Source organism: Rhipicephalus microplus, chromosome X (genome assembly GCF_043290135.1).
Source record: "Rhipicephalus microplus isolate Deutch F79 chromosome X, USDA_Rmic, whole genome shotgun sequence".
NCBI classification, from domain to species: domain Eukaryota; kingdom Metazoa; phylum Arthropoda; class Arachnida; order Ixodida; family Ixodidae; genus Rhipicephalus; species Rhipicephalus microplus.
The window spans coordinates 117,677,168-117,689,003 of NC_134710.1; the positions used below are offsets into that span (position 1 = coordinate 117,677,168).

The following is an 11,836-nucleotide window of genomic DNA, read 5'->3' on the forward strand; positions in this document are numbered from 1 at the left end:
GCTCGCTCATCTGAATGAAGAACCGCTTCGCTTTCTGGCCTTGAGTGGCACTTTTGGCCGTAGTCTCTGCCATGTACCATATGGCAGTAGGTTTGCTTCTGCACCGGTATCCACATTGAGAAAAACTTGCATGTTTCAGACTTGCGCTGGCACCATCCAGTTCCGTTGTGGCTTGCCGTTTGACACGTTCAAAGTTTCACAACTATCATCGTCTTGGTCCCCACTTCGGACTTCGGAGACTTGTTTGGCACTCTTGCAATGCACCGCAAAGTGGTTTTCGCCCCCACACTTTCTGTAGATGCGTCCAAACACAGGGCAGCTTCGGGGGGCATGCATGCGTGCACAGCGACTTCACCGAAATTCCTTCTGCCGCTGTCGAGGGGATCCACTTGCTTTCACCTGGTCGACTTTACTCTCTTGAAACCAAACTTCTTTCTGTGCTGTGGCTAGTTCCGCCGCCTTGCATACTTGTTCGACTTTACCTAACGTCAACCCTTTGTCTCGAAGAACTTTCTCACGGACCTTTTCGTTACTTGTGCAGTGTACAATTTGGTCTCGAATCATAGATTCTGACATTGTACCGAAGTTACACGACTGGGCAATTCTTCTCATGTTCCTGATAAACTGTTTGGCTGATTCACCATCTGCTTGTGCTCGCTGCCAATACATGAATCGCTCATGGACTTCATTTAGCTGGGCTATGCAGTACTCTTCGAATTTCTTAACCACCATCTCGAAGTCGTTTTTGGATTTACCCTCGGTGAAGCTGAAGTTGTTATAAACTTCTAAAGCCTCATCTCCAGCCATGCTGAGCAGTAGTGCCACTTTCGTCGCCTCAGTCTGTGATTTTCCACTTGCTTCCGATGCAGTGAGGAACAGCTCAAATTTCTGTTTAAACAGTTTCTACCTTTTTCTGACATCTTCGTCCAGACGAAGGGGATCTGGTGGCTTCAAGAAGTCAATGACTTGACTTGCAAATGCTCAGTGATTTCCTATGGCGTGGGTATGGGTACATACTTCTGACACCATGACACCAAGTGGGTAAAGCCCACTACCGAAATGTGCTGTTCCTTTCACCACTATGCCCACTACTGCTCCCGCCACTCCTTACGCTTAAGTCACCCATTTCATGCCAAATCATTTCCACTTTATTCAACCCCTCTGTATGCTTCCAGCTTCTCTGTTTCATGAGTCTGCCAAGAGGAGCTGGCTGAATTTTTTATTTATGTGTGTCATTTCTGTTGCATTGGGACCTCACATATATGTAATTTTTGGCCTTAAATCTTGCCAGTTAAAAATACAGACTTACAGAACTGCTTTTTACACATTAGTGCAATCATATTTACTTCTTCGGTTCTTGAGGACATCTACTGGCAGTTGATTATTTTCTGTCTGCTTTGTTTCTTAGGTCTCCTGGTACCGGTATGCGCTGAACTGTGGTTCTACTGCAGTACACAAAGTATTTAGCAACTTCATTGCCTGGAATTTCGAGCTCGTAGCTAACAGAGAAGACTTTGGAAAAATTGACCTGGATGTCTTGACCTCCTTCCTCAGTAGATCAGATTTAGTCATTGCCAGCGAGTTTAAACTTTTCAAGTAAGTGCTCGTTTTAAAGCTTTGTAGCATGCATATGAAGCCTTGTCAATTTTTTTGGGTGTCCTAGATATCCTATATAGTAAGTGTAGACCACTTATAGCGTAAGTCACGGGAGTCGCGAATATCCGCACTATATAAACAGTACTGCACTATAACCTAAACAATCTTTTTAAAGGGCTGCTGTTGCCCAAAACATGTTGAGCATGCAGCCTCACATGTCTTAGAGTCCGAGCATGCGATGCATGGGGCTAACCACCATTTAGATTTCCGAATATTAAAAAGGTTTAACGTTCAAAGATGACCTGCGTTGCCAATGAAATGAATGGGAAAGAAGTAGGCGGTTCTAATTAAAGCACGCACCATCACGAAAATGGACACTTTTCAAAATAGTGAGCGCCCCTCATATGCCTGAGGAAGCGTTCGGGGTGCCGGGTGCAAGAGTAAATGTGGGGAAAACATGTCTCGCCGTCGTATTGTTTTTTCCTGTGTGAACAAACTAGATCACATGAAATTTGGCTGATGTAACGTGTTTGTTTATTATCTTTTGTCATGTAGAAATGATGGAAGAAGAGTGTATTCTGTTTTATTATTTGAACATGGACTGGATTTGCGATTTTTCTTGATGTTTTGTCGGCACTGACAAGGTTTGGAGTTACATCGACTCAACCACAGCGATCGTGCATCAGGTTCATCGTGGTTGAGCATTTAAAGTAGAAGGTTACGTGAAAAACATCATGATAAACCTGAACACCAGTTACCCACAAGTTAGTCTTGTTCGGGCAGCTTGTTTGTCATTGATAAAGACAGGCGCCTCCATCGTTATGGCGTGGTACTATAAGAAAGCAAGGGGGCACACCGCTGTAGTAGACTGCACATATGTCTTGTGGAGCAAAAAATATTTTTCGGGCAATCAAGAACAGTTATCAGAGTAGACGGCCGTATTCGTAGCGAGTAGGTCATGTCTGCTTTTCCAATAAAAGCAGACGCAGTATGCAAAAGTAGAACTATTAAGGTGTGGCAATATTTTGATTCTAAGAATACTGAGAAGAGTACAGTTGTTTGTTCTATCAGGTCTTGTTAATGCTTGTAGCAAAGTAGATTACACTGATATATACTTTTTAGACATTTGAGAGACATAATGACGCCTTAGTCACGCGACAGAAGTGAAAAGCATGTGGAAAATATGAAATGTGTCTGTGCGATAAAGGTGGGAACAAGCTAAATCGGTCCGCGGGGCCTAACTCGGGCGTCGGCAAGGTGCCCCTTAGGTGTTGTGGAATGTTGCAGCATGCTTGCTGTGTACGTTGCCTGGAATGCGCTTTTGGCTTCCACCCCGGCAAAGCAGTGGATCGTGGACACAGCTGCATGCTGCCACGCTAATGTATAAATAAATGTGTAAGTGCAGATTTTGTCTCACGAGTGCAATCCTGTTACACGAACATACCGTGCACTGGGTTTACATGTCTTTTCTACGCTCCTACTTTAGAGTAGCATATTTTCACCACCCACTCTTCCTCCCATAGGAATGCAGATATTTGTAACTTGTAAATACTAGTGAACTAGTAGCTCCCTTACAGTGAGATTGCATATTGATTTCATTCACCCTTCCTCTCATAAGAATGCATATACTTGTAACTTGTAAATACTAGTGAACTACGTAGTATCTCCCTTACAGTGAGGTCGCATATTGATCTCATTGATAGTGAAGATTGATTTTATGCAGGCACAATAACAAGATACTAAAATGCGCATTCATATTTTTTTGTGGGCCACTAAAACTATGTGGCAGTAAAGTTCAAGGTCGCAGTTTCTTTGCAATGTTAAAGGTTGTCTTACAACTGGGGCAAGTAAATTTATGTGCATTGCCCTGTGTACTACTTGTTTCTTTCACCTTGGCTCAACTCTCTATACAAGTATTTTGATGTTTAGATGTGTAATACATACCAATTTTTTATATCTTCATACTCAGCCGATCTTGTCAGCATGTTGCTGGAGTTCTGCTGAGCGTAGCTGACAAGACAGCCAAAGAACAAGAGTTCTGTATTGATGTGCCATGCAAATCTATTGTTTCTGCTGAAATGATTGTAGGGTATCTCCTTTTTCAATACTGTGTAGAAATCGTTTGGAGCTTGATTGAGCTGTGCTAGTCAGGTATAAGGTAGAAAACAGTGCAAAATAGTGCCGCGAAGAGAGGACACAAATCATGACGCTTCCTTTATTCATCTCGTATTTTAGCGCTGGTTATCTTCCTGACGGGTACCGTTTTCCAGATGGAAAATGAAAAAGTTTAATGTTGCCCTTTTCGAAATAGTTTGTGTACCAGTATGCGACGAAGTGTACAGCCATGGTGCCCACAAAATGGCAAGAGCGATGGCCTCATGCAACACCTCAGCGTACTGAAATTCCAAAGCTGGAGGGGAGTTGTCTGCTACCTTTCCAACCGCTTAGGGGGTGCTCATGCTTAGGGGGTGTGCATTAGCTTTTTTGCAAACTGTCCATTTCTCAACTACTTCTCAGACCGCCTCGATTATGCGCATTACACAGAAACTCTGCCGAATCACGTCCAAAATTTTATGTGCTGAACGACATTGATCAATCGATTTCATGGGCACGCACCCAATTTAAAGACAGCTCAATCTAATCGTGAACCACCACTTGTACTGCTACACATGCCATACTCGTTTTCATTAACGATATGTATCTCTTATTTTCAAGCACAGCCACCGCAAAGAGCTTTACTGATCTAGTTCCTAACCGCAACTGAGATTGCATGCGACTGCTATCGAAATGCAACCAATGCTGATTATTTATTTATTTATTTATTTATTTATTTTCTTTATTTTTACCAGACCAAACTGGAAGGTCGCCAAGGCTAAAAGCCGTGAGAAACGGCTTGACAAAGGCCCTGGTGACCTGAATATACACATGGCAGTAGTGCGGAAATGATTACAAGTACATAACATGCAAGTACAATAAAAAAAATATGAACAATACACAATTCAAAAATGATTTTTAACTGATTATTTTACAATACCTGTTATAAAATGTGTAAAAAAGGGTTTTCAATAAGCAAAATACACCATGCACAGACAAATCGTATACATTGACACTTATCAACCTAAAAAGAAACATATATACATTTATGTGAAAACACATACATTCATATCGCTAATACAACGCAAGATAACGAGATATAACATGATACAATTTATTTACACTGGACTGGACTAGGAATGTTCCTATGGAGCCAGAGAGCAGAAATGTGAGTGTAGTTGTTTTTTGTTGCAGGAGATTGTACTTTCGTGCGTGTTAAGTGTTGTGGGAACGTTGTAGGCCAAGGCTTGGTGTCTATATGTAGTGCGGAAACGCGGTACGAACCAAATATCTGTATTTCTTGTAGGAAACGTAATGACACGACGCTGTAGGCATGACAGTAATCTAATGAAGTTGGAGAAATCCTTATTCGAGAAATAAAGTGTGTGCAATAAGCGAAATGTGTAAAGGTTGTCAGCTCGTATTATATTAAATTCTTGGAAAGCTCCACGCGTCGTTCCGAACGGTTCAATATTTCCAATCTGGCGGACTATTTTTTTTTGCAAAGTAATGACTTTATTGATGTTTGCTTTGCTTGTCGTGGCCCATACAAGGCTGCAATACATTAGATGTGAATTAAATAGCGCATAATATATCTGAAGTTTCACTTTGAGCGGCAAAATGTTCCGGCAACGAGACATCACTCCTGTTACCGAAGAAAGCTTTTTACAAACAAAATTTACATGTGTATCCCAGCCTAGATTGGAGGAAAAATAAACTCCGAGTATTTTGTAGCTATCAACAAGCTTAGTCTGCTGTTCTAGCATGTTGTCGCAGGAAGTTTGTTCAATTAAATTAATGCATGAAGACCGAGTGTCGAAAACATTGCACTCAAGCTCTAAACCAAGAACAGCGTGCGTGATACGAAGTTTGCATTCGTGGCTGGAAGATCAAAGACGACAACAGGCCATCGAGCTTATGTAAGACTGCGTATTGGCAGCAAAGGCAAAAGCTCACGTTATAAAGTCGTAACACTTTAAAGTTTATGGATGAGTTAGCAAACGCAATGTCTGAAGGAAGCTTCATAATGACGACACTTTTCCCGACAGGAAACTAAGGACAGTTAATAAAGACAGGATCGCATGTGCCATTTGAGGCATGTGCGACTGCCAAGCAGCCAGAGCCACGCTATAGTACACTGTAGCTCCAGTGGTGCCGATACTAAGGCTTATCCCTCACCTAAGCAATCGCCCCCCTCCCTCAATTGGCAAGGGCACGCAGTGAGTTGCAGTCTCCTTTTCCTGTTCTTTTTCCTCCCTCCACCCTTTGTTCGATCACTACTCATATCCTCCTCCTCTGTAATGACTTCAATGCTCGCTCTCTAGTGCAGCTTCTTTCAGAAGCGCACTTGCTACTGCATATATTTTCTGGCAACTGCATTATAACTGGTCTTTCACCTTAGCAGACTGCACAATAAGTGGTATGCGTATACATAGCGTTTTATGGAACAGCTAACGGGAGTCGAAAGGGACTGCATTGTAACCGGTCTTGCACAATAAGCGGTTTCGTTATAAGTGGTCTGTTCTGTACAAAGCTGGTGCACACCAACTACATAGATGTGACCGACTAGTTGTGGCCATCTTGTGTGTGTTTGGAGAATATTAACTTGTTTGTTAAACATAATTTAAATGAGTGTATGCAATGTGTAATTACATGTTTGTTCAGAAGCTTTGGAAGTGTGTTTCAAGCGGGAGTATGTCGAAACATTTCTGAAGGCATGATGAGTTTCGGTTGGCTTCTATGCAAAATGGGATCTCATCAACCAAGTATTAACAATACACTATACCTGGAAATGGCAGGAAATAAAAGACAAAATGATTAAAAAGACTTTTCAGCTGAAAGAAAATTCAATCTGATGACTGATCATTTAGTGCAACACCTTTACTATAACAGGTCACAAATAGACCGGCTTCAATGAGGATGGCTTTAACAATTGAAATGAATTTACAAAATTGGGAATTACAGAGTGATCTATTACATCCAGGTTTAGGTAGCTGTATTACTTTTCTATTTTTCACCATTGATAACTGTTAATTAGAACACCACTGCAGTGCACTTTACCTCAGATCCACAGATGCTGAACACATATTTTTCTATAGTGGTACTACGCAAATAGTTTCTGCTATGTAGTAACGTATACATTGGCCGAACAGGCCAATGTATTATGTTCGCTTACAGGAGCACGCACTGTCCATAAAAAATGTGATTCGCATCTGCCATTTCATAGCAAGTCTTGTACATGTGTACCCATGTTTTATTTCACAAAGATCTTAAAGCGAAGTCCTGACACAGTGACAAAAGAATTGGCTGAGGCTTACTTCATCAATTTGTTTGGCACCAGGTGTGTTAGCATAGCATCAATCATCTTGCACAACATTTAATTTGTTTTTGTTTTTTGTTTTTTTTTTTTGAATATCACTTTTGGTGTTAGCCCTCTGCTCATGTGCTTACTGTTACATATACTGAGTGTTCTTTCAAAAATAAATCAGTTTGTAGTGTGTTCATGAACTTGTTTCCTCATCTGGGTCTTTGTCCCATATTGCATGTTTTTCCTGCAGATGAATCCTCCTTGAAAAAATTTATCGAAAGTAAGATGGAGGGGGAGATGCAAAGCTTTGCTCATCTTCTATGCAACAAGTGATATGTAAATAGTGATTGCCAAAGAAACACCTCCTGCTCTTTTTTTTTTGGCATTACTCTGCATTTGCAGTTTTGCCAGCCAAACGCGCACACTCTCCAGTGTTTTTTGTACACATGCAGCCTTATGTCTGTTTATTTAGTATGCTCATTTCATGAAATGGTATGAATAAACACACAATTATATATGGGTATACTCCGATGCAGCTTTGTCACCACGCTCGCAGTTTCTAGAATTTTGCTCTCAGTACTACATCTGTTCTGGAGAACCTGCTGTTGTGACCTAGTGACTGTCTGTTTCTTCTGTTGTGTATGTAGTCACAAGAATAATTCCTAGCTGCTGTTCCTACTTTTTTCACGTCAAAGTATAGTAGGCAGAAACACTTTCTGTGTGTATTAAAAAGGCCAACAACTGGCCAAAACGTGTGATTAGATCAGTGCTGGGAACAGATACCCAAAAAAGTATTCCGGAATACAGATATCGAAATACACGGTTTGGAAGCCTTAAATACAGATACTGAGATAGATTTGTAATTGAAGTAATTGGATATTTCAGAGATATTGCAAAAAAAAGGAAAAAAAAAGTGTTCCGGAATACAGATACAGCAAGACAGATACTTAAAGGGATACTTAAGTCGACGTTGATTGTTGAAATAGTGGTCCAGAAACCTCGTAGTTTTACTTTTGTGCCAGGGAAGGGCCCATCTTGAAATAAAAGTACATTTTAGTGGTCCGCATCAGGTTAGTGCCCTTCAAATTATCCGCTTCAAGAAGCGGACCGACTGGACCGATTCACGTCGCTGTTCCCGTGCACAACGTTGCCCGGTTTTACTGCGTTGGTAGCAGCAGACAGAAAGCAGCAGAAGTCATAGCAGCAACAACGACCATTGATCAATTTCTCACCATTGGCTCTGAGATTGCAGACGTTTTTTTGGTTCAACTGCACCCCACTAGATGGCACCACCTGCTCAGTGTAACTAAGGTTCCTAGATAAAACAAGTTTCTAAGGTAGCGTAACTCATTGTTCTTGAGTCGTCCTCCTCACTCTCTTGATTACTCCTCTTTTTCTCTGCCATCTGCATCTGTAATTGGTGCATTTCTTGCACGTGGTCAAATGGCTGGTGGTGTTATTTATTGTTATGCAAAAGGTTCAAAACGAGTACGCATGAGCATACGACTCCAGCTGTATTCTTGCCCTGACCAAAGACGAAATCGTAGCCAGGACATAAACTGAAAAGGAGAGCGTTTCAGTGTGCTCCAAGTCGACCAAGATTGTTTTGTGGTGCTCGTTAAATGCAATATCTGCGTTTTTCAACAATGCTGAGTTGCCGTAAAACAACAGAAAACGGTTTTGCTCTCTTCAACTTACCTTGTGCTATCTGAAATGAAGCACGCCGTGAAGTTTAGCTATGAAACATTTCACTCGAACGCTTTCGTGCAACGCGGATATCCGAAGCGAGTTTGTCGGTTTTTATTGAAATGCCAGGCGCATGTCTAATGCCCGTCTAGTGCACGCCAGTAGGTACATATACTTGTGCGTATGCTCGTATACAGAGCAGCTGGAGGGTGTAATCAACGCACCTTCAGAAAAATTTCACGCTTGACCAGTTCACGCATGAGCCGAAACGTGCTGCTCTGGGACACCTCACTAGTAGAACTCTCACTTTTCAGGAAGTTCCGAGCACCGCATCAGAATCACCTGGCATCACGATTGACCAAATGGGCACATTTAAAAAAACCGTCATCGCAGGGCTGCTGGGGAAGCGTTCATACCAGTCTGGCCATAGTTTTTTCTTGCGTGTGCACAAGCTGGTTGTAATCACTCGTCACAACGTCACGCCCTGTGGTCACTGACAGGATCCAACAAGAAGCGCGTTCACTGTGTCACAGCACAAACAAAACACATTCAGAGAACTGGACTAGTTATAACTGGACAAACTACGATGTACGACGCGAGACGTCATGGCTAGTGGTGTAAAATATAGAACTGCACAATGTTGCCAGTTGAGTAACGCACATCCTGCTTGCTCTTGTGTTTCAGGGTTTATTTTCATAAAGCCAACCGTTTATTCTACGATTAATTTCGTTCTATTTTGTTTCATTTACATCTATTGACCATAGCAACTGAATCCAAACATTCGCTTTCGATTAAAGTTTTGAACCTTCAAGGGGGCGCTCTAGGAATATAGGTGAGGAGGAAAGGGAAAGGTGTCGCTACCTTGAAAACTCGTTTTATCTAGGGACCTTAAGTGTAACTACACGAAAATTGAATTTTCGAACCACTCACGCTTTTTTCCATAGTAACGCCCGGCAGTTCTTTTTTTTATGAATCAAACAGAAATGTACAAGCAGCATTTTGTTGCATCTCTTGATGCACGGAAGGTACTTTATTTAGTGCAGCTAGATCGATTACTAGTGATTAATTGCAGGCGGTCCGTCTGATGTCATCGGGATCATTTTGAGGATGTCCTACTGTGACGCATGTGTTCTTGTGCATTTACCTTAATTTCTCGCTAAGTAGGGCCCTGTTGTTGATAATATTGTCATTTTAGATGTTGTCATACATTGAGCTTTCACTCTGACATAAATTGTTATTTGACTTTAGTGTCCCTTTAAATACTTTTCTCTATGTTGGGGATAGTCATACTCCGTGCAGAAGTTTATGTGCAGCATAATATTTAAAATGTGCAGCGCATTGAAACTTGAAATGAATTTATTCATTATTTTATCACCATACTCTGAGTGCCATTAAGGCATTATAAAGGAGGCTTACACTGCACGTAATTGTTAATAACAACATATTTACAGAAATCAGTTGCAATAAAGAACTATGCTGTATGAGAGCAAGAGTCACACGCATTGTACACTGAAATCGGGATACTTGGTTACAACAGTATTAGCTATGCTAGAAGTATCATAGTTCAAGCGAAGCGCTGGAATCGCATACAAATGAATTGAGAAAAGGTATGCTTTTATTCACAGCGGTCAGGATGTTTTTCTGAAAAAAAAAAAAAGAGAGAAAGAAAAAAACGCTTCTAAATTTCTTGCTGCCACTATGATGGCGGCGCTTACTTCAACGATTTTCTACTAAGCTAGTTGGTTTCCAGTTTTGCTAAAGTGGCCTAGCACAAAGCAAGAGGGGAACACATAAACAATTGAAGATGAACGCTTACTTCCAGTTGAAGCATTAGTGTTTCTTAGAAACATAGAAAAAGCAGAAAGAAGAATGAACGAAACAAGGAATGGGAAAGGAAATGCAAGAAGACCTCCTTCCAATCGCCATATGGCCACACTGGCGTTTTTCAGAAATGCTTTGGAGAAAGAAGTATCGTTGATGGCACACGGCACCACGCACCAAATTCTTTGGGTGGTTTGTTGCTTCCGCGATAAGCTCTGGTTTTTCAAATGGGTGCCACAAAAAAAAATGACGGGAAAAGAACTAGACAAAAAAAGCACTGCTCATTCAATTTCCATGAGAGAACACATCTTAAAAACGATGCTGTTGGTTGGCGTCCATTGTGCAGTATACAATGCTCCTCACAATGAAAATATCAGTGCTGGAATTCAAAATGGCAGTATAACATTGTTGGCAAGCTCAAGCAGGCGATCATTCAAATACAGTTCAGTCCTGCCTGAAGGTGCACAACGGGATGCGGGTAGCAAAGTGACTAGCTTGCTTTCAAGAAGATAAGAGTCAGTTTTGTGCTCAGCAGAAATGTAAAAATAGTGGGTGCATATCTCACCGTGGGGTGCCAAGGTCAAAGCAGAAAAATTTTTTTTCCTATTGTAAACACGTCTCAGCTCCTTTCCACAAAAAAAAAAAAATGTAAGGAAATACACATGTCCTGGATAGTATCATGATACGTGCGGTACATCGTAAAGGTATTTCATTATTCAAATACAAATACATTTTTTAAAAGTATCTCGATACAGCAAGACTGATACTCAAAGTATCTGTGAAATAATATTGCGATACTCTTGTATCGTGATAGTGCTGAGCCCTGGATTAGATTCTAGTAGAAATTAAAAAACCTATGATATGGTTACAGATTTCAGTGATTTTTTTCGCATTGTGTAGAGGATTTATATTTTTAAATTGTGTTTAAAAGTAACAAAAACCATTATGTCGCGCACCTTAGCGGGAGAGCCTTGAAGATGACTTACGGAATATAGAGTCGATAACTTTACTGTTTGTAGTCAAGTAGTCTGATGCGGTCATGCATGCGGATCCGCAAATTTTGAGTATGTATATTATTATCCTGGCCCGCTCAATTCTGTGCTGCTTACGACACAAAAGGAGTTGCACAGTGACAAGTGGCGCTGCCATCGAAGCTGCCAGTTAAATGTCGAGCCGTGGCACTTGCGCACTGAGTGCACATATGCGCGGTAAACCACCATGCTCGAACACTGACCAGTCCCGCCCTTACTGTTAACAGCATGTGAGTGTATGGCTTCATATTCGCTGCAGAGAGAACACTTTTGATTACAATTGTTTTGTGGCATTTTCAAG

At 41.3% G+C, this 11,836-nt stretch overlaps 1 protein-coding gene across 5 annotated transcripts in view; it reads left to right on the plus strand.

Moving 5' to 3' along the window:
- Positions 1-11,836, plus strand: part of Tango10 (transport and golgi organization 10) — a 77,930-nt gene that overhangs the window by 40,267 nt on the left and 25,827 nt on the right. For all 5 annotated transcript variants that reach the window (XM_075877475.1, XM_075877476.1, XM_075877477.1 and 2 more), the window contains one exon: positions 1,409-1,596. In XM_075877475.1, coding sequence (XP_075733590.1) covers positions 1,409-1,596 — 188 coding nt within the window. The remainder of the gene's footprint in view (positions 1-1,408; positions 1,597-11,836) is intronic.